The 23,563-nt window shown below is 36.7% G+C and overlaps 1 protein-coding gene and 1 long non-coding RNA gene across 2 annotated transcripts; one reads left to right on the top strand and one right to left on the bottom strand.

Annotated features, from left to right (window-relative positions):
- Positions 1 to 3,008: 3,008 nt before the first annotated feature.
- On the bottom strand, positions 3,009 to 3,690 carry LOC125489279. Its single transcript, XR_007266855.1, has 2 exons — positions 3,558 to 3,690; positions 3,009 to 3,335 (listed from the first exon to the last, which is right to left on the bottom strand). It is a non-coding gene; the product is annotated as an uncharacterized LOC125489279 (long non-coding RNA).
- A 6,424-nt stretch (positions 3,691 to 10,114) lies between these two features.
- Positions 10,115 to 15,546, top strand: LOC119691456 (uncharacterized protein K02A2.6-like). Its single transcript, XM_038108952.2, has 3 exons — positions 10,115 to 10,300; positions 11,407 to 12,785; positions 13,008 to 15,546. Exons 2-3 carry the CDS (start codon positions 11,431 to 11,433, stop codon positions 15,544 to 15,546), a joined length of 3,894 nt encoding a protein of 1,297 aa, XP_037964880.2. The 5' UTR covers positions 10,115 to 10,300; positions 11,407 to 11,430.
- The last annotated feature ends 8,017 nt before the right edge of the window (positions 15,547 to 23,563 follow it).

Here is a 23,563-nt window from a genome sequence, read left to right as displayed (position 1 = left end):
GTAGTTTCTAATGTGGATTTGAACAATATAAAAACATTTTGTCTCGGTAACTTTTATTTACATACACTGATAAATAAAATTATTTTAACTAGCTACTGGATCAAAGTAAGTTGTCATTCGGTATAGTTGATTTATGATGTTTATTGATACACTTAGTAGTTCATAGCATCATGATGCGTCATCAATTCATAATCAAATACGTAGGTTAGGCCTAATGCTAATTATCATTGCGTCTGCGTCATTTTACACACCATATGTATTAAAGAGTACAAGATAGTTAATTAAAATGTATATAGATGGCGCTTTTATGAGATGTGTCACCTATAAGTTATACTTAATATATAATTATGTTTGTACACACCCAGCTTGCTGATTTTTATTCTTATCAAGGTTTAACTTTATTTACAAAACATAATATTTTCCTATCTGCACCCATTAGCAAAATTAAATTTAATGTTGAGCAGTTTAACATGTCGAACATCCATCAAAAACATTAAACGTCATCCATCCCAAAACACTGCACACTATCAAAATAAAATAAAAGAAGAAAAACGCTTTACACTATCAAAATAAATAAAATACAAAAAGAAAAACGCTTCACACTAATAACATAAAACAAAAGAAAGATCCGCGGTGTGTCGCGAACCAACGACTGTTAAGGACAAACGTATAGATCTCTTAACCAACTAGACCACGGTACTGATAACTGATTCAGTGAAAAACTCCTTGACATTCTTTCCTAGCCTGACTATTTTTCAGTTACTTACAATTTAATTCATTATTTTGAAGTCCCTTGACCATGTACGTATGTAAAGTAGTTATTGCTACGATCTATATACCATCGTCTATCCATTACATACACTCGGTGAGTGGTAGATTTAGTTCTTATCAAGTTTTAACTTGATTAACATAAAATTTTCCTATATGGGCGACTATTTTTTCATAATTATTAAGAAAAATACCAATTCTACACGATACGCTTAGCACTACATGATAGAGGACACTGCAATGAACTTATGGGCATACAAAACATTTAACAGCGTGCTCCCGGAGATTAATTACATTACAATTACTTCGGCGTTATTAAAATCGCTGCCAGCCAGCAGCGATTTTGGATGACATGACGTCATCGTCACACACCCGCGCCTTAAGACACGCAGCTAGCAGTTTAGCAAAACTGGTAACTGCTGCTAGCTGCACTTTATAAGGCGCACGCCACGCCGTAAAGTAATTGTGACGTAATTAATCTCCCGGAGCACGTTGGTAAATGTGATATATGTCTATAAGTTCATTGATATATTCTCTAGCATGTAGTGCTAACAGAATTCTGCTACAATTGCCTTTTTTTAAAACATATTCGGCCATACAAAAATTGCTGCTAGTTTCTGCTGCTATATTCACAGACCTCTCGCACAGCTACCTAGCGTAGTATTGGTGGAAACGGTCACATATTTTCGTAGCGTAGATATCACATCTTCGCAGCATAGCTGCATAGCACATCTCTGGTGGAAAAGCACCCTTAGTAACGTGTAGAGTTATGAAAAACAGATACTTGAGCGTGGATCAATAAAATTTGTTTTTATAATATAACAGAATCCATTCTTGACTATAAAACAACCAACTTTGAGCGACTTTAGAAATATATCATAGGCAAATACGTGTATAATACCTATAAGGATGTTTATAATATATCTATCTATAATCACATATGAGATTCAGTCCCACAGCTCACTGATGCCTGTTTTCAGGGAGATTAAACAGCTTACACTTTAAACCATACCATTAGGTCTGTTCATTATATCTGCCTTAATAGAAAAATATATTTTTATCAATATTTTCATGAGAGCTGAAATGAGATTTTGAATGAATAATGATTGTATTATGCTGATTTACGTCAGCTGAAATATTCTTATTCAAATTAGATATCTCTTGCCTTTTTTGTGTAGGTTATACCAACGATTTATTAAACACGAAAGATGAGCGCCTTAATAGATGTCAGAAAAAATATAAAGTCACTGGAAAGAAATACACCGCTACATTTATCCTAATGTGATCTTTATGTGGTTGATAAACTTCACGTTTCATTACAGTAAATACCTCTAGTCCTTTCTTGTGACGATATCCTTAACAGGAAAAGGCACTTTGTGTAGATAGATAAACTACTCCTATTTGGACTAATGATAAACGTTATCCAGTCATGCAATAGTTAGTCGAAGACGTACCTACGTATTTTCGAATTTAAATTCATTATTTAGTATTGATACTCCTTAGTCCTGACAGCAATTTGCTTAGGTAAAGTAATGTTCAGTTAAATTTTGACTTTTGTCAAAACATCTTGTTTAAGGGTGGGTTGCATCAACATCCCGGCTATCGTAATAGTTAAGGTTAAACTTAGCAATGACAGAGTCGTTACAGTTAATATTTTACTGTAACGTGTTGCACCATCAAATCGTCGGTCATTGTTAATGTTATTAGGGTTGCTATTCGTTTGAGACATAATTATCCCCAAAGTTATTGTGGGAAACGTTTTTATGTAAGGCAATACCAAATCTAGCTGTCGGACTGAAGCCGTCACAGAGTACATTGTAGCCGTCATTCTTTGTCTGTTGTTCCTCCAAATATTGACCAAAAGATTATCATCAATAAAACCCGCGACAAAGTAGACTCTAATAAGCCTTTATTAAGAGCGGTGGTAGCTCAGTCGTGTAAGCGCCCGCTTCTCACGCCAGAGATGCGGGTCCGATCCCGGCGCTGACATGTACCTACCAATGAGTTCTTTTAACATAAGTACAATGTATACCATCGCTCTTACGGTGAGGAAAACATCGTGAGGAAACCTGCATATCTAGATTTAGCACATCTAGATATGTGAACCCACCAACCCGCAGTGTACCAGCGTGGTGGAGAAATGGTCCAAGCTTTGGAAGGCAGTATAGACCTTGGGGATATGCACAAAGGTTCCATTCGAGAGAGCCAGGTGCAGGTACTTACACCCCCAGAGAATAGAATAGAATAGAAGCCTTTATTATTAATTATCTTAATAATTAATTCTTAACAAGTTGAAATAAAAACTAACGATGTAATCTATTAAAATTATTATTTATTGACATCCTTCGATTATGCTCATCGTTCCTGTTAACTGCATAGACAGGTTCCTCTTCATCAGATGATGAATCATCATAAAAAACCTAGCTGGTGGTACAGCACAGGGTCTCTATTTTGTTTACATAATATATTATGCAGCTATGCCGTAGCCACAATAATGGGCTGCACTCTTCTTAGTTCTGTCCTTATTTTCATTGATATATTTCTGTATTTGAGTGATTGCAAAATTTCTGAAAACAAGGTTATTCAATTAAAGAGTTACGTAGGTTACTTTGATATTAGATTGCTGCGCTGGACCGGCAAGTAAGGGCTGGCTAAAGTAGTGGCTGGATAAGGAAGGCCGAGGGCACAGTGTTGTTTCGCTCCTTGGAAGAGCCCATGGCTAGAAGTGGACGCTTATTTGGTGGTGAAGATGATCATTACACCTACAACATAATAATAGGTGCACTTACTTCGTCGTTGGAGGCAGTAAGAAAGGTTCTAGTTTTAAAGCCAACACACGAGCCACATTTTTGAGACCTGGAACCTGCGGATCTATCAGTTCTCTGAAAGTACACCTTTCTCTTCATATTTCGTAAGTTCCGTACTTACTCCACCTCAATCTCAATTTCTGAGGAACTTGTTTCAAGCACTATTTCACGTAGAAGCGACAAGATAAGAATTATTGAATATTAATATTTGTACGTAATACTGTTACTTTGAGGTTATACAACGGGTTTGACAGCTACCTGACTTTAACTTTAACAGTAACCGGCCAACATGGCGTGGTTATGGTTATCGTTAAAGTTATGACGTCATTTTAACCATAGTTGAATGGTGCAACCAATTTTTCGCTTAACCGATGCTTTGACAGACGATGTGACGTTTGTAATAGTTAAAGTTAAATGGTGCAACGCACCCTAAGAATTTAATTAAGTTTATTCGGACCTTCAGTTGTTATACAGGGTGTTTCAAAATTGGTATACTAAGCCGAAACCTACATGTGCAGCATGGTATATCTAAGCCCGAAACTGAAATCAGAATTTGGAAATTCGCAAAAAAAAATATATTATTTTCCATAGTAAAAAGTCACGTGACCAACAAAGTTTCTATGGAAAATGAGTTTTTTTTTTCGCGAATTTTCAAATTCTGATTTCAGTTTCGGGCTTAGATATACCATGCTGCACATGTAGGTTTCGGCTTAGTATACCCTTTTTGCAACACCCTGTATAGTAGGTATATTTAATATATATAATTAGAAACCGATTTATTGTGTAAATAAATCTATATTCTCGACAATCTCTTAATAAATAGATATAATGAAATAAAACAAATTTTTCGTAGCATAATAATAATAACCAGTCAAATGGCAGTGTCAGCCAGTAAAATCAGATTTAGAACTAATTAGTACCTATTTTCAAAGTGAAGCTAGATTCGTTTTCGTAGTACGTACACGTACAGTGATTTAATCGTCACCAGTTTCCGCGTAGCCATCCACTACGAAATCACCGTCCCTTTAGGAACGCAGATTCTCGGAATGGAAAGCCATTTTGTAACTTTTCTGAGAACCACGAGACTGATAGTGGACTAGAAAATTCTTATAGTGCACATGTCATGGTAAAAATTGTATAATTCATTGGAATTACAAAATTGTTTTATTTCCATTAATAATAGTTATCTCTACACTACAACCCGCCAGATCGAGACATCTTCGCAGTTAACGAAGTTATAAAATAATATAAAATCAATGGTTTTGTAATAATATTGAAATAGCACTCCCCAAGTAGATGGATGGAATGAAATTTTATGAACTATAATATGTTAATAAGGTAGAGTAGTCTATCTCAGACTGTAACATGCATTCTTTCGCCATGTAGACCATTTCAGTTATAAAATGCGACGTATTCCTGAGTTGTTTATGTGTATGGCTAATCTATAATATCACAAATCACCACTAGCATTCCATCCCTTAAGTTACCAGTAAAACAAATAGATACGTCCTATTTGAGTGTGGGCGTCCCATTAAGTGTGTGTGGCGGCCGACGCGGCTGGCGCAGACAAATGACGTCCGAATATGAGGCCGCTGCTCGACAATGATAATGTCGCACGTAACAAATGGCGAACGTTGCAGTGAATAGGGGCGTTCTGCACGCCTACTCCTGAAACCAAGACTAGATTTAAGGATTTCCGTTGTATTGTATGTAGATGGGGTGACGATTTGCGAAAGGTGCCTGGTAATTATTGGATGCGGAAAGCTATAGATCGCGTCTATAGTGGAGTGTTTTAAGAGAGGCCTACGCCCAACATTGGACTGCGGTAGACTGATGATGATGATGTATGTATAACCACTTTTAAAGTCATATGCAAATAATCTATACCCGAGACTGAAATTGGTAAGCAGTGATTCGTTTTACTCAGATACGAAGAACTACCAAAATAGGTACTGTTCGCCTGTACCTAATAAGCAACTGCAAGACATGAACCTCTTACAATACTGGAGGGTTATTGCCATAATCTCCAAGCTTTGCAGGCGGGTTGGTGATATGATGCTATCAAAGACGCGTGAGGAAATAATTTTGTATTTAAAGAAATCGGATTGTATTGAATCATTTTGTGTGGTGGTGGACCCGGCGAATGAAAATAAGAAGTACCTAAAGGATGATTTTTCAATAGTCAGATAACAGTTATCTGAGGAATTATTCTGATGTTGTCACGTCTGAATGGTTGTAATAGACAGCGACAAAAACAATTTTATAATCTGACCATTGAAAAATCAGACCTAAGTAAACAATTTCAATAGTTCCCCTCGCGATCCGACATGGAGATTACGATACATTATTAGCACACTATCGGGTGACGCGGCTAATGACGTTTGCGGACATCCGCCAACGCGTGCTCACGATTTACTAGCGAACAAACATCGGGGCCCGCCATTTGTTCAGATATTTGTATTCATACTAAGTATCACGTTGTACGAAACGATATCTCGGGCTGAGGGAGCAGGAGTAGAGTTCAGTGCTGAGTAGATTTAACTGCCTCTGTGGTCTAGTGGTAGAAGCTTCGCTTCATGACCCAGAGGTCCTGGGTTCGATTCCCGGGTGGGACCATCAATTTGTGTTTCTAAATTGTGGTTCTAAGTTTGGTTAGGACATAGAAGGCTGATCACCTGTTGTCCGAAACAGTGAAAACGATCCATGCTGTCGGATGGGCATGTAAAGCAGTCGGTCCTGCGCCTAGCTCTCTCCAGTCGTGTCGGTCAATCCGTCCCATTGGGTTATGAGAGTGATGGAACAGAGAGTGCTCCTGTGTACTGCGCACACACTTGGGCACTATAATCTACTCCTGCGTAGATGGCTGATCTCAATTGAGATTGGCCGCCGTAGCCGAAATTCGGCTAGGAGGACATTATTATTATTAGATTTGAAGAAACAGGATTTCATGCAAATCCATAATGCACAGTAGGTACGTAGTAATCTACTGCAGGACATGAGCCTCCTCCGAGACTGGAGGGGTATTGCAATAATCTCCACGATTGGCAGGCGGGTTGTAGATATCACACAATACATATATTTAACTGAAAAGTCCGAGTACGAATATTTATCTTTACACAGATAGCTGCCCGGCCGGGGATCGTACCCGGGCAACGGCACCTTCGGCTTAGCAGTAAGGGCGACTAACCAAGTGCCCCCCCTTAAAACCCCAGCAGGTTTTCCGAACATTCTTTGAGCGTCGCACTAATTGTATAGAGTAGATCTTTGTTAATTTTGCAACAAAAGTATTAATAAATAAACCACTACGCCAGTCGTCATAGTCAATAACAATAAGAAATTATGTAAATTTTAAGAACATTAAATAATTATTAGTTTATTGATAAAATAAATGTCATTTAGATTAAAATTTTATGTGGTGCTACTTATAAAAATTAGTGAATGCAAATGTTGTTGACGATCGCTGACCGTCAAAATCATGACATATCCGCAGCGAACTATCATCGCTAAGCTGCGTTCGTCATCTCTTCACAAGTAATATTATGGAAAGTTTGCTCATGAAATCGCTTAATGGTAAGTATATAATTAATAGTGGCATCGTTAAATATGCTTTGAAATTGCTATTTTGTAGTCCTATTTAAATCTGAATCCCTTTTACAAATTGAGTCTCAGTTTCGTCCTTGTGTAAATTAGGCGCACGAAATTGACCAAATATAAATAAAAAAACATAGCTACTACCCACCCTATTTCTTGAACCATCTACTAACGATACCTAATATCAAACTTGGAGTCTGAAATAAGTAATACATAAAAGATTATGAAGTGCCGGCGAAAAAATCTAATTCCGATCTTTTCGTGCCATTGCGTTCTCCCAATATGATTAATGTTCCCGTATTGAAATTATCGATACAAATGTATATTCCACCTACATTTTCACATCGACATTGCTGAATACAAATGACGGCAGACTTGTGTTGTTTTGTACAATTATTCAGTTCAGGTTCAGATGAAGTTGTGAGGTTGGAGGCTAATTTGAAAATCACGGCTGTTGCATGTGAAATGTATTTCATTTTGATTGAAGACTTTAATTGTCATTAAGTAGTCTCAAAGTCATTCCAAATACATATTTCACAGTAAAAAGCATTCTTAAATGTTTTTTTTGGATCTGATTATTGCTGTTAAAATAAGATTTGCTTTTAGTGAAGTGATCGCCAAGTCAAAACGGAGTAACATTTACGAATTAATTAGCGTCAAATTCAGTACATTTGAAATGCGAAAATCGTTCTCAAAACCAGTTCAAGATTGGTCCACTGGTAGCTACAGTAATCCAACCAATAGATACTAAGTTGCAAAGAAACAATAACTACCAGCCAGTTCACGAAGCTAGCCGTCTTCTACAAGCGCTGTCTTTCCGGGGTGCGACGGTAATCCGATTGGGAACTAGTAAATTCTAGAGCATTCCAATTTGTTGTACAGACGCGTTCTCAAGCGATTGCTGCAATGCCGACACCGACGCTATAGCTCCATGACATTGTTCAACGTTCATGCTATTTTGAAATTTTGTATTAGCAATTTATACTTAAACTATGGATATTTGTAAATATTGTTAAATTCTTAAATATCTTCTTTCTTTAATAATTATTATTTATTTTATGTCCTTAACATAACTAGATTTTGCTACAGCCCTTCAAACCATTTAAAGGGTTTTCCGCTGGAATTAATGTGTGTAAATAATATAAAAATTGTCTATGTGTGTGAGTTTATTTGTTACTAACAAATTCGAACTTTGAGCCGCCACCGCCGAGCTGCGGTCGTTAGCCAGTTCGTGGTTTTGTTCGATAACAAAACTTCTAGTGATTCGAATCTATCCACATTATGGAAATATAGAGGTACTTACATATAATTTTGAAAAGGTAATAACCTTTTCAAAATTGTATGGTGTTGCAAAAGTGGTAAGTATAGGTAGTCCAAGTTTTTTTTTCGCGATTTTCAAAAGTTGTATACTAAACTAATGTTGTTCAGATTGACCCCTGAGTCACCCCCTTTTGGCTTAGTATTAGGTCCTTACATATGAAATTGGCGTTTTCTATAGGAGGAACATAAAGTCGTTTTTTTTTTTAATGAAATATATTAAATTAATCAAAGTATCTCATAGGTAGTTCATTGATCCCCTTACTAAAAAAACCATTCGGGCGGGAATCAATAAAATCTTTGAAGGCGGTTTGGACTGCCCCATCGGAGTTGAATTTTTTTCCTTGCAAGTAGTAATCCAAATTGCGAAAAAAATGGTAATCTGTTGGAGCAAGGTCCGGAGAGTACGGTGGATGTCTAAGACATTCTAATTGAAGCTCCTCTAATTTGGTAGCCGTCTGTTGTGAAGTGTGTGGTCTAGCGTTGTCCTGAAGCAGCAGTGGCCTAGAGCGATTGACCAGCCTCGGTTGTTTAGCAGCTAGCTTTTCCATCATGGTTTGCAGTTGCTGACAATAGATATCTGCCGTAATCGTCTGGCCAGATTTAAGAAAGCTGTAGTGAACGACACCGGCACTAGTCCACCAAACACTTACAAGCAACTTTTTTTTTAGTCAATTTTCGCTTAGGGCAGGATTTGGCTGGTTCGCCAGGGTTCAGCCATTGCGATGAGCGCTTCCGATTATCGTAGAGGATCCACTTTTCAGGTAATGATTCGATTTAAAATTCCTTCATTATTGTGCCGGTTGAGTAACGTAACGCAGCAGTCGACGCGCGTTTGTCGGTTTGCTTCACTCAATTCATGAGGTACCCACCTTTCAAGCTTTTTCACCTTCCCAATTTGCTTCAAGTGGATTAGAATAGTTTTATCACTAACACCGGAGCCTGCAGCTAACTCGGACGTGGTTTGCGATGGATCCGCTTCCACAATAGCCTTCAATTCTTCATTATCAACTTTGGTCTCCGGCCGTCCACGAGGCTTGTTCTGCAGGTCGAAATTTCCAGGACGAAAACGTTGGAACCAAAAACGCACTGTGTTTTCTTTTGCGACACCGTCACCATACACATCATTAATCCTTCGAGCCGTTTCTGCAGCACTGGTTCCACGGTGGAACTCATACTCGTAAATAACGCGATATTTCAAGTTTTCCATTTTGTAAACAGAGTGACACAAAGAAAAAAACAAAAGAACAAAAAACAAATGAATTAGGGGGTTTGAAACACAAATGCATGAGTAAATAGCTGTATGAATTTGAATTTGGAATTCCTAACCATAATGGTAATATTTAAGATCAAAGTGGCCAGTACGACAAAACGCCAATTTCATATGTAAGGACCTAATATACCACTTTTGCAACCTGTATAAATATACCTATTGATTACCATTGTTTAAGATTAAGGTCATCATCATCATCAGCCAGTAATCATCCCCTGTTGGTCATATGCCTGTCCCAAAGAGCGCCACAACACTCGGTCGTCGGCCTTCCTCATCCAGCCACTGCCGGCGCTAAGGTCGAAGATTAAGATGCAATATTAAGGTGAATATTGATGATTTTGATGATTGAGGTTGTAGTGTATTGGCATTATGCATAGTGTTATCCATGTCTCGAGCGTATACGTCACAGACTCGCCGTTGACAGGTCGGGGAGATCTATGGTTGGCGGTGAAAGTAAAAGGTTGTGGTGATACGTTGGCGAGCCAAATAAATAGTGATTACTGTGATAATATTAGAGATATTACAAGTGGCGACGAGGAAAACTGTAAGTAATTAATAATTTAACACATTTATAAGAAAAAGTAAGGTATTTTACCGAAACAAGATTTTTTTTCTTTTGAGGTTATGAAAAAACGTGAAATTACCGGGAATAACATTTCACTAATACCAGGAAAAGCTTGTAAACTTAAACAGATAGGAAGATGAGCTGATAGAATCAGTATTATTAAAAACTATAACAGTAGGAACTTCAAAGTTCCTATGTTAATTCGAATTTTACTAGGACATTCAATTAGTGTTTGGTTGAATTGTTTGTGGGTATTTTATAGGCTTCAATTTATATTTTACTTAACAAACACTTAAAATAAGCATGAACATGGAAGTACATGTACAAATGTACATTCACTTATGATGGAATTGTCTATTAATTCTAGCAGCAGTAAATACTGATCATTAAATTGATTGTTTATGAAATGTAAAACAGCAGTTATGTACTGATCATTTAATTGATTGTCCTTGTAAGAAAGATAGCAGTGAGAAACTGATCATTAAATTGATAACAATAGTAAATTATTATTTACAAAACAAAACAGCAGTTACATACTGATCATTAAATTGATGGTTTATGAAATGTGAAACAGCAGTTACCTATATACTGATCATTTAATTGATTGTTCCTTTATGGAACATAGCAGTGAGAAACTGATCATTAAATTGATAACAGCAGTTACCTATATACTGATCATTTAATTGATTGTTCCTTTATGAAACATAGCAGTGAGAAACTGATCATTAAATTGATAACAATAGTAAGTTATTATTTACAAAACAAAACGGCAGTTACATACTGATCATTTAATTGATTGTTTATATAAGGAAGATAGCAGTGAGGAACTGATCATTAAATTGATGACAACAATAAGTTATTGTTTAAAAAAAAAAAAAAAAAAAACGGCAGTTACATACTGATCATTTAATTGATTTCACATTCAAGAAAGATCTGAACTGATCTTTGAATTGATAAAATTTATTCATTATAAAATATACTGGCGGTTATATTCGGGTCATTCAAATGATGAAGTATTTGAAATATTCCATAAAAATTTGCAGATTATAAAATATAATCTGAATCATTCAATTGATTGGTTACAGGACGCCCAATACGGATGTCACAAAATGTCATCTACGGCTCTAACATTAGAGAATTTTGAGTGCGATGGAGATGCTACCTCAGTGGTAGCAAGATGGCAGCGCTGGAAGAGAGCCCTGTACATTTTCTTAGATGCTTCAGGGACGGAAAAAAGTGAAGTAAAGAGAGCGAAGCTCCTGCATTTCGGAGGTTTTGATCTTCAAGAAATATATTACAACATACCTGGAGCCAACGCTGAACCAGACAATGATGTTGATGTGTTCAAGGTGGCAATCGAGAAACTAGATGCATACTTTGCTCCAAAACAAAGTAAAATTTATGAGCGGCATGTTTTCCGCTTAATGAAACAAGAAACTGGGGAAAAATTTGAGAAATTTGTAGTACGCTTGAGGCAACAAGCAGAGAAATGTCAATTTCATGATAATAACGAGAACATAATGGACCAAATAGCAGAAAAATGCTCAAACATCGAGCTAAGGAAAAAAATCCTTAAGACTGGCGATGCAATAACATTGGACCAAATAATAATGGAGGCCAATACCTTAGAATCTGTAGACAAGCAATTAGAAGAATTCGTCGGCAACAGAAACACATTTACAAACCAAAGTGTAAACAAAATTGAAAGCAGACGCTTGAATTTTCGGAATAAGAAACCAGATACACACAATACACCTTGTGGCAGATGTGGAAACCAGACACACAATTCTTTTGACATAAACTGTCCAGCCCGCGCAAAAGAGTGCCTTAAATGTGGTATCAAGGGTCATTTTAGACAATTTTGTAGGACAAAGTACCCGACAAAGAGGAAATTTGGAAATGACAATAATTCCAATGACAATAAATCAAAGACCTTTAGACCGAATACAACAAGAACCAGTGAGGTCAATCAAGTTGACCAACAATCCAATGAACGTGATCCTCAGGAAAAAATGTATGTGTTCCACATTGATGATGATGTTGAGTTTGATTGTAGCATTGGTGGAGTTAAAACAAAAGTGCTAGTAGATTCTGGTTGCAAACTCAACCTGCTAACTGAAAGTACCTGGAACAACCTAAAGAGCTCGCAAGTGAGCATTAATAATCAGATAGCTAACCCAGACGTGACACTTGTAGCATACGGCAGCAACACACCATTGGATGTAATAGGGTCTTTTGAAGCTCATATCATTGTGGGAAACAAGACTCAAGATGCTACATTCTATGTAATAAAAAATGGTACAAAAAACCTGTTGGGAAAAAATTCAGCTATGTCTCTGGGAATACTGAAAATTGGGATCGATGATATTAATAATGTATCCACAGAAGTGTTCCCGAAGTTTAAAAATATTATGATCGAGCTGCCAATTGATGATAATATTCAACCAATTTCTCAACCGTACAGGTATAAATATTAAAGTTTATACTATTTTAATTCGCAATTTAATTTGTACTAATAAATAAATAAAAAAAACTAGTAAATGTTTTGTTATGAACCAAGAAGTAAAATAAGTAAACTTTCTTTTAATATATACTTAATTTGATCCATAAGAAGTAAATTTAAATAAAGTTAGAAGCAGAACAAATAAACTTTCTTTCAATATGTATATTGATTTTTATTTTATAGGAGAATACCTATACCCCTGGAAGAAAAGGTATCTGAAAAAATAGACGAATTGGTTAAGAGGGATATTATAGAAGAAGTAAGAGGTTCATCTAAATGGGTTTCACCTATTGTACCCATTTTAAAAGAAAATGGAGAAGTTCGAGTTTGTGTCGACATGAGACGGGCAAATGAAGCGATTGTTCGGGAAAACCATCCACTACCTACCATGGACAAACTACTACCGCAAGTTCGCCAGGCTAAGTACTTCACAAAATTAGATATAAAAGATGCATTTCACCAAATTGAAATACACCCAGATTCACGACACATCACGACTTTTATAGCCAGCAAAGGCTTATTTAGATATAAACGCTTGATGTTCGGTATATCGTGCGCACCCGAAATATTTCAAAAAATTTTGGAAAGGATGTTGTTGGGATGTGAAGGAGTGGTTAATTTTATTGATGACATCTTAACATTTGGAAAAGACTCAGTAGAACATGACATCAGACTTCAAAAAGTAATGCAAACGTTAGAAGAAAATAATGTAGTATTGAGAAAAGAAAAATGCATTTTCAAAGTAACGAAAGTTTGTTTCTTAGGTCACGAATTGACTAGTGAAGGAGTAAGACCATTGCCGAAATATGTTGATACCATTCAACAATTTCGGCCACCGACAACTATGGCCGAGCTACAAAGTTTTCTAGGACTGGTAAATTATGTCAGCAAATGGATTCCCAATTATGCAACACTGACGGAGCCACTAAAAACCCTATTAAGGAATAAAAACACCGCAGGTTCTGACATAAGCAAAATATGGGGAACACAGCAACAGGAAGCGTTTAACAATTTAAAGTTTGCGCTACAACACATCCCGACCTTAGGATACTACAACGTGAATGATCGAACGGTTGTTATTGCAGATGCAAGCCCTGTAGCCCTTGGAGCAGTTTTAATACAAATTAATGATAAAGGAGCAAGAATAATAGCTTATGGACATAAGACATTGACGGGTTGTGAGCGCCGTTACTGTCAAACGGAAAAAGAAGCTTTGGCCTTGGTGTGGGCCGTGGAACATTTCCATATGTTTCTCTATGGAAAGGACTTTGAACTGGTGACTGATCACAAACCGCTAGAAGTCATATTCGGTCCTAAGTCTAAACCATGTGCCAGGATAGAGAGATGGATCTTGCGCTTGCAATCCTATAGATATAAAGTAGTGTATCAACCGGGTAAGAGTAACATAGCTGACCCTTTATCAAGGTTGTGTGATTTACCAGATCGGCCAGTGCCAGAAATGCGAGACAACCACGTCCACCAAATTGTTGAATTCACAAGACCAAAAGCAGTATCTATGCAAGAAATTATAGACAGTTCGGGACACGATCAGGAAATCAAAAAGGTTAAAGCTGGTATTTTTAATGGAGATTGGGACGAGGAAGTTAAATTGTATAGAATTTTTCAAAATGAACTTTGCTTTTATGAGGGAATTTTGTTAAGAGGAACACGGATTGTTATCCCAGCAAAATTGCGAGAGCGGGTCTTGCAGGCGGCTCATGAAGGTCATCCTGGGATTGTTGCAATGAAAGCAAGGCTAAGGACTAAAGTGTGGTGGCCAGGATGTGATAAAGATGCCGAGAAAATAGTGAAATGCTGCAAAGGTTGCACTTTAGTAGCTGCTCCAAACCCACCAAATCCTCTTAAGCGAAGATGCCTGCCAGAAGAACCTTGGGTAGATATTGCAATAGACCTGATGGGTCCTTTGCCAAGTAATGAGTTCATTCTCGTGGTGGTAGATTACTTCAGCAGATATAAGGAGATTAAAATATGTAGAAAAATTACAAGTACAGAAATTATTAATCATCTCAAAGAAATATTTAGTCGGGTTGGCCATCCTCTGACAATAACCGCTGACAATGGCAGACAATTCACAAGCCTGGAGTTCAAAGAATTTTGTGAAGAACGAAACATAACCCTACATAGCACTATACCTTACTGGCCGCAACAGAATGGCGAAGTGGAACGCCAAAATCGTGACATTCTAAAGCGATTAAAGATAAGCCAAACTGAAAGAAAAAATTGGAAAGAGAGTTTGCTGGAGTACCTGATAATGTACAATAGTACACCGCATTCAGTAACAGGTAAAACCCCTTCAGAGCTATTCTACAGAAGGAAATTTAGGGATAAAATTCCAATGGTTACTGATGCGGGAAATAAGTCTGAGGATAGTACAGAAGTAAAAGATAGAGACCAAGAAGGGAAAGAAAAAGGGAAGATATACGCTGACCGGAAAAGGAGAGCTCAGGAATGTGATTTGGAACCAGGAGATAAAGTATATGTGAAGAACATGATTAAAGAGAACAAATTAAGTCTAAATTACGATCCTACCTCTCATACTGTACGGAAATGTGTTGGTGGTGACTTAGAAGTTCAGAATGATGAAACTGGGCAAACGTATAGGAGAAATATAGTTCACTTGAAGAAGGTTCAGGGGCAGTGGACAGTCCATAACAAAGTAGCAGAAGAAGAAGAGGATGGTTCTGATGAAAGCAGCCAATAAAGATAAATTGTATTACTTATCGGTTGAGGTGATTTATAACTGTGGTTGAAGGTAACATAGTTTGATTAAAATAGGTATAGCTTAATGTCTAAGATGTGTTTTGCTGTTATTCGATTATTTAAACAAGGAAGGGATGTAGTGTATTGGCATTATGCATAGTGTTATCCATGTCTCGAGCGTATACGTCACAGACTCGCCGTTGACAGGTCGGGGAGATCTATGGTTGGCGGTGAAAGTAAAAGGTTGTGGTGATACGTTGGCGAGCCAAATAAATAGTGATTACTGTGATAATATTAGAGATATTACAGAGGTTACAAGAGATGATAGTTTCTAGATATTATGTGTACCCTAAATGCATTATACTTATTCCAAAAGGGGATATGGCTTGCTATCTATGACTTGAGTACAAATGTACTGAGGGATTTCAGACTTGAGCACATCTATAATGGATTCATATCCCTGAAAAGTACCTACAAAAAATACCTATACATACATACAAGAAGACATTATAAAAAAGAACGAACTAACGAAAAAGAAGCATCTATCCGGAGAAATATCGCCCAATTTGGGATCCTCCCGGGTACTATATGCAGAACTCGGATCATTGGCCAATTCGGTGGTAGAGTCTATCCATCTTTAAACTTAGAATAACATTTATTTTTTTAATTCCTTGTCGATTGTTATAAAGTGTCATCATCATCATCATCATCATCATCACCAAGACCCATTACGTCCCCACTGCTGGGGCACGGGTCTCCTTCCAATGAAGGAAGGGTTTAGGCCTAGTCCACCACGCCGGCCAAGTGCGGGTTGGTGGACCCCAACACAAGCAAGCTTATGCTGAGAGAGTTGTCAGGTAAGTGGGCAACCCGACTGTCAGATGTTTTCAAGCCGCCCGAAGGCCTCTGACTAGGCTTAACGACTGCTGCCGAAGCAGCAACCGGGACCCACGGTTTAACGTGCCGTCCGAAGCACGGAAGCGTCCAGAAAAGCACCACTTGAAATTGGTCACCCGTCCAATGGCTGACCGTGTCAGTTGTTGCTTAACCTCAGCGATCAGTTACAATTACTGAGGCCCGCTCGACTACGGACGCTTCACGCTATAAAGTGTAGGTAAGTATAAATATATCCGTAATGAATAGTACAATAAAAGAACAGAAGTTCCAAAGCAAGCAAAACTCTTGATTAAAAATCCTAGCTAATAGTGCCGGGGATTAAAAGTCCAGTGAAGATCCATCAGTAAAATACTAAAAAGAATATCTCAACTAGGAACTTATTTTCAAGGCAATTAATAGCAGGAACTACAAATAATTGAAGAAACAAAAAAAGTTCTTACTGTAGAACTGAACTGAATTTTTAGAAAATGTGATGTAGGTCTTAGGTATCCATGTCAAACATTGCCAAACATAAGAAAGGTGTCATGGGAATAATTTACTATAACCTGCGCACTTCAGCCTTTCAATAACTAAGTAGGTAAATTCATAGGTACTCATCAGTAGAATAATTCAATACGTAGGTAATTTTCTAGAACCAAAATTATTATGTGAGTACATTTTAGGTTGTAGCTTCCTGCTCGTAGGGATCAATCGCAAAGCCTGCGTAATACCTATAATTTATGTATGGGCGATACCGTGATCGATGGTGTTACTAAAACGTGCTATTCGGATGCATTATCGAACCAATCTATCGTTCAGTAATCGAATACAGGAAATAGCTATTTTGCAGAAACGAAATAATTTATCAAGCTTTAGGTAAGCATGATACATATAATATTGGCGATTGTAAATCAACAAAGTTTTACTTTAGAGCTTCCTTAAAATAAAAGTGTTGTTATTTGAACATAATATCTGAAATAATATACTATAATGATTATAATATCATTAAAATGATTGTTTGCTTTACTTACAAGTATATACGTAGTTACGATATTTTCTTGGAAACCTAGATTTAGAAATAACTAGGTATATATAAAAGGACTTCCAGAAACTTGTCACATGATATTCTAGGAACTGCAAAATATATTGTAAAGTGGAAGACAAAGTACGTGTCTTGTCAAGAAGGTAGAATTTTGTGAGAAATAGTCTCGCCTTCGTAACTTGCTAGTGAGATACCAGTTAGTAGGCCCACACTCCACCGATGCAAAGATGAGATGAGCGAAGAGGAGATGTTTTTTATCTCGTTATTCATACTTCTTGACTCCAAACTCCAGTGCTATGTTTTTGCCAGACATATACATATGCACTCACGAGTGTAATCCCCGTAGGAGTAGTCAGAGGTAGCTGGCTGTGGCTCACAAGCGAGCCACCCACTTTTCGCAGCACATTTGTACTCACGTGATAGGTTGCGAACCATATCACCGACAATAAATATGATTTGGTTTAGGTATATACATATATTTATAACAAAAACGTGCCATTAAAATGGTTTTCTAAGAGTTTTTATTATTTACAACACATAAACAATGAAAATATACATAATACAAAAAAACCGGCCAAGTGCGAGTCGGGCTCGCGCACAAAGGGTTCCGTAGCAGCAAAATTACAGTTAAATCAACCTATCTCAAAAACTATAAGAGATACTTTGATCAAACCAAAAATCGTTGAAAGAGTTAATTAGCATGCATCACCTCTATTTTTTTTAGAATTTTATACCCCGTAGTTATAAAAATAGAGGGGGGGGGACATACTTTTTACGACTTTGAGAGCTGATATCTCAAAAACCGTTCACTTTAAGAAAAATGTTTTTTAGAAAACTTTATATCATTTTAAAAGACCTTTCCATTGATACCCCACACGGGTATGTACATCGAAAAAAAAATTTCATCCCTCAGTTACATGTATGGGGGGCCCCACCCCCAATTCTTTTTTTTACTATTTAGTGTCATATTTTTGTAGCGGTTCATACAACACATATTCCCATCAAATTTCATCACTGTAGTACTTATAGTTTCCGAGTAAATCGGCTGTGACAGACGGACAGACGGACAGACGGACAGACGGACATGACGAAACTATAAGGGTTCCGTTTTTGCCATTTTGGCTACGGAACCCTAATAATTAATGATTATCAACTTTTCTTACTGGGTAGTGGGTAGGGACCGTATTCACTCATTGGAGTAGGTACATTTATCTTTTGTGTACATAAGATTAATATATTTAGTGATACTTATTATTCTATCCGCAGCGAAACTTTTGTAACAAATAACCATCGGAGAGTCAGACATTGGACTCGTTTAACTTATAGTTCTCGACCCTATGTATTCATCCTTAGACAAATAAGTATCCACGTTGCCTCTGTATACGGCGAGACTTTAGTAAATTTATTATGTTCTACCCACTCTTGTTTAAAATAAATGTTGTATGAATTTATATTAATGTTACTGAGATAAATTAATTAACCATTGTATTGATTAGTTACTAATTTGATTAACTTTGTTAATGTAATGTGAGATTTTATAACATGTCTTGTTAATTTTTTATTGTATTGTGTATAAATAGCATGAATTAGGTAATTAAATAAACCTTGGCCGAGGTACGCGTCTTTAGTCTTTGTGAGCCGCGATGCAATTTCAGAAATCGTGTTTCGCGTCTTGTCCACGTGGCCTTTGCATTTACACACCAAAATGCTGAAACGTTTAGCATTGTCCTAGGGCTTAGTGCCAATTTCTCCATAGTCGGTTAGAGCATAACCAGGTATTAGTGGTTGACTTTAGACACTTCTGTCAAGAATTTTATATGGTGATGACGTATGTTGATCAACCAATGCTTGGTCGGTTAGATAACCGACTATGGAGAATTTTTTTCACATAATGGACTGGAAAATTATTTAGTTAAGTATGATTCTGTTATACATGCATGAAGGATTACATATTCGAAACAATGTACAATAATAGAATTTTAATACAGATACATGAATCATTCATGCATATTATACATAATAATATTATATTTCATGTATATTTTCTTTTACCTACAAGTGAATTTTTAACAGGAATGATTCTCTTCTGACACTATAAAGATATAAATAACGTTTTTGTTTGTTTGTTGTACTTGAATACGCTTTCAAAATTTAGATAAATAAATATATATAATATGTTTTTTATGTATTCTTACGGATATGCGTTAATTTTTCATTCACATTGAGTTTAAAATGATTCAGAGTAAATTTTAAACTTTACTGTTCGTTCACAAAAGGTCAACTTCGAACGTATCAGTCGGTATTGTTCCGCTAAGTTGAGCAGCTAGCCCGCGCGCCTACGTGTAATTGTTTCTGTTATAGTTCATGGCTCTCACAACTTCTGTTCTGTAAATAAAAACTATGATTTTTTAAGAGACTGAAAGTTAGTTATTTTGGCCCGATTTCATCATTGAAGAATTAGACTTATCCGAGAATATGTTGTCGTTACGTATGATGTTGCTTACAATCTAAAGACTAGCAAAAAGGCTACTTTTTCCCGGATAAGCTTTATTTTTACCCGACTGCCGAAGGAGGAGGGTAATGTTTTTCAATGGTGAAATCGGTCCGTAATTTGGAGAATAATAAGTTATTTACATTGTTTCTAGTCTGCAATTATATATTTTGTAAGTCTCATTTATGTGGTGTAAGCCGTGTAAGTATAAAAAAGTTATATTCTATTGTAATTTTTCTTTCCTGTATTGTAAATATATTCAGGTCAAGTTATTTAGTATAAGCCATTTCAGTATTAGCGTCTTCTAATTAACAACACACACTCGTTACACAAGAATTCACGGGATTATGTTAAAACTTGGCAACTCCAACAAGAAGTGGAATTACTCAAAAGTTTTCGCTTGAAACTATTTACTTGAGTGCTTACACAAAGTACCTACTCCAAGCTGTGAAGTAGGTAATCTTCTGTTGTTATTTCGAATTCTTTAGATAATTATCAGATATGTTTTTGTTTCAACGATGATTGTAGAGTCGGGATCGATCCTTTATTAAAAGTAATTGAAGCTGTAGCCCAAGAGCTTATGCTTGAATTAAATATAATAATTATGTACCTACATGTACAAAACCAGCTATGTGCAAGTCGAACTCCTGCTCGAAGGGACTTTTTACTTTTAAAAAATCACAGTATTCGTATGAAAAACAAAGCTTGTCACTTTTCAGATAGTTAGCTTTTTTGAAAATGAATCATAAGTAATTCAATTTCACAATTTTATTAAGTACGTATTCTTAGAAGTAGCAATACGTCAAACACGATTTCCATCAATAAATATTTCTGCGAATCACGGTAGGTTTTACATAGTGTATACGATACGAATAGATATAGAAACATTGCCCGCGCGGCCCGGTGGCGCCACTGTCGCTGACAGCCGTCACCCGCTCATTTGTTAGATCAGAAAATTCATTTATAATTCCACTGGCGCAGGTTGGCCGCACGTTCAGGAAGAACGAACGAAACACCGGATTCCGTCGCAAAATTGAATTCGGCCTAGTTATATTAGTGACGCAATATTGAAACCTGAAAGTCTGAGAGTTTGTTACAGCTGCTAACATATTGTGTGTTTTTTTTTTAAATTATATGTTTTGTTTACTATCTTTTCCTTAAAAAGTTTTCCGTGAGATCTTCACTTTGCCTTAAAAAGTTTTCCGTGAGAATTCCGGGATAAAAAGTTGCCTATGTGTTAATCTAAGGCGTTAATTTACTAGCTGATTCTGCTGCTTTCCCTTAAGTATGAGTAACAAATATTAATCCATACATACTTACAAACTTTCAGGTTTTATTTATTTATTTCAACTGGAACACCAGCAGCTTATACAACTAACATTTTTAAGACAGATATTAATATTAGTACCTATAGGATCTGAAACAGATATTTAATGCGACATGCGATCTATACGAAATAGAGGCACAAAAGATAATCCATACATTTGTTGCTGTAGCTATCTTAAAAATGTCGCGCTCCCGTGATATATCGTGTATAGAACGTGTCCAATCTGGCTGATTTACCGTGCCAATAATCTCGGTTGTCACGCGAACGCATCACGGTGACACCCTGTACATTGTCACGTACATCGTTATGCGGGTCCACTGAACATTGTTCGTATTATGAAGAAACTTTACCCGTATCAGCCCCCTATATTAAACGCCTAAGGTGACACTCAAGAACCAATTTAGACAATAGCTGTGCCTCCTGATGACTGGAAGCTTTAAAAAGTGTTAAAACCAAACGTTTGTGGAAGTATCGCAATAAAATATAATGCTTATGTTTCCTAAAGCTTTAAATATTCATTCAGTATTTTGTGCGCAAACCCATTTAGCGTTTTTGTTTTTTATGTTTTTTTCACGACCGCGTGTTCGGAGGCCACGTCACGTCGCTCGTTACGGGTTAACGTCATAATAAAATGCTGTACGTTTGCATTTGCAGGGTTAATTGTATACTGTGTCTTTTAAATGGAATAATCGTCGATTACATACATATGATTAGCAGTTGGAATAACTTCTCGATTCATTAAGTTGTCAACCTGCCATGCCATTCTTCTTCCTGGCCTTGTCCTTATTTAGAGTCGGCTTTGTGCGGTCTGTCACTATGCTATGTCACTGGATCTTTTTCATTGCTCGCGAGTGCATTATTTAAATGTAATTTTGTATGAATCATCTGATGAGGCATCGGAAATTGAAGACTGATATTATATCTCATACTGCTAACTACTATTTTTTGGATTCTCGTCCCTCAAAAGGTAAAAACGGAGGCCCTATAGGATTATTTTGTTGTCCGTATGTTTGTCAACAAGACCCTTTACCTCGGGAACGCAAGGAGATATTGTGATGTTTGAGTCAAATAATCAAGTTTTTAATCCGTTGAGACTGCAATAAAAGTCATTCGTGCGCGAAATCTAGACAAACTTAAAACGTATGTTTAGTGCAGTCAATTACCCAAACCTAGTTTATTATTTATTGCAGTACCTAAATAAACAATATAATATGTAGGGTAACGTAACGTACCTTGAGACGCTTGCACCTCGGGACATTGATTGTATTTTAAAAACCGGCTAAATAAACACATTAAAATTCTACCCTAGGCATAGTATTTTACTCGCTTGGCAAAACTAGTGAGTCTCGTGATCATACCAGCATCGAGTGTGTGGTGAAGACAATATGAAGTTTTTTGGAGTCAAAAGTAGCTTTTGTATAGTTTTTTGTGTTGCTTTATCTCATTGAGGCATGCTCAAAATAAAGACATGGATGTCACGTATAACTTTTCAGTTATTTAATTTTATGACATGGCAATTATCTGAAAGATTCCTTTTAATTAAAAATAAAGATATTTAAATTTTGGTTAAATATTGTTTTTTTGTACCTTGGGACACGATTAAATTTGTACCTTGGGACACTGTTTCCTATGGCTTTGTACTATGGAAAATGCAAACATCTAAATAACGCCTTATATCTCTGTTCTTATTGATTTACTGCATCTCTCTTCTGTCTAGTTCAAACGTGTAACGTACCTTGGGTCAAAACAAGCATTTTTACTTTTATCTTAATTTAAAAAAATCTGGCCACACTAAAGCTTTAGCACAAATACTAGTGATAATAGATTATATATCCTACCGAATAAAGAAAATTTCACATTAATATCTTAGTTGTACGCTGCGATAGCTTCATTCAAAGTTGGGGTAGTCGAAAATGTCCCTAGGTACGTTACGTTACCCTACTTCAATGGGGCCTAAAAATAGAGCCACAATCCTAAGCACACTATATTTTTAGATGAGTTAAAATATGCACAGCGGTGGTGGCCGTTGCTGAAAGGTCACTCTAGCTTCCGAGAAATCGGAGCGCTGCCTACCGCTTCTGCTGCTACATTGACATCTCTTCTTTGTTCGTTTATTTGTCAATCTAGAGCAACCTTGTTGGCTTTATATCCGTCTGTAGATATATAATGTACTATTGCCCTTTTGTTGCACCGGGCGATGCGCTTTGCTTGTGGAGATTTTTCTTAGTTTTATTTTCAGTTTGAACTCTCCATTCTATTTAAACGAGAGCATCGGATTTTTA

This window comes from Plutella xylostella, chromosome 12 (assembly GCF_932276165.1).
Source record: "Plutella xylostella chromosome 12, ilPluXylo3.1, whole genome shotgun sequence".
Lineage (NCBI taxonomy): Eukaryota > Metazoa > Arthropoda > Insecta > Lepidoptera > Plutellidae > Plutella > Plutella xylostella.
This window is presented reverse-complemented; position numbering and strand designations above follow the sequence as displayed.

What these genes read in the sequence shown, in the direction of transcription:
- LOC119691456 (XM_038108952.2), top strand. Translation starts at nt 11,431, where the DNA reads ATGTCATCTACGGCTCTAACATTAGAGAATTTTGAGTGCGATGGAGAT. An exon ending in CCAATTTCTCAACCGTACAG is followed by an intron (nt 12,786 to 13,007) that starts GTATAAATATTA and finishes TTTATTTTATAG; the next exon opens with GAGAATACCTATACCCCTGG.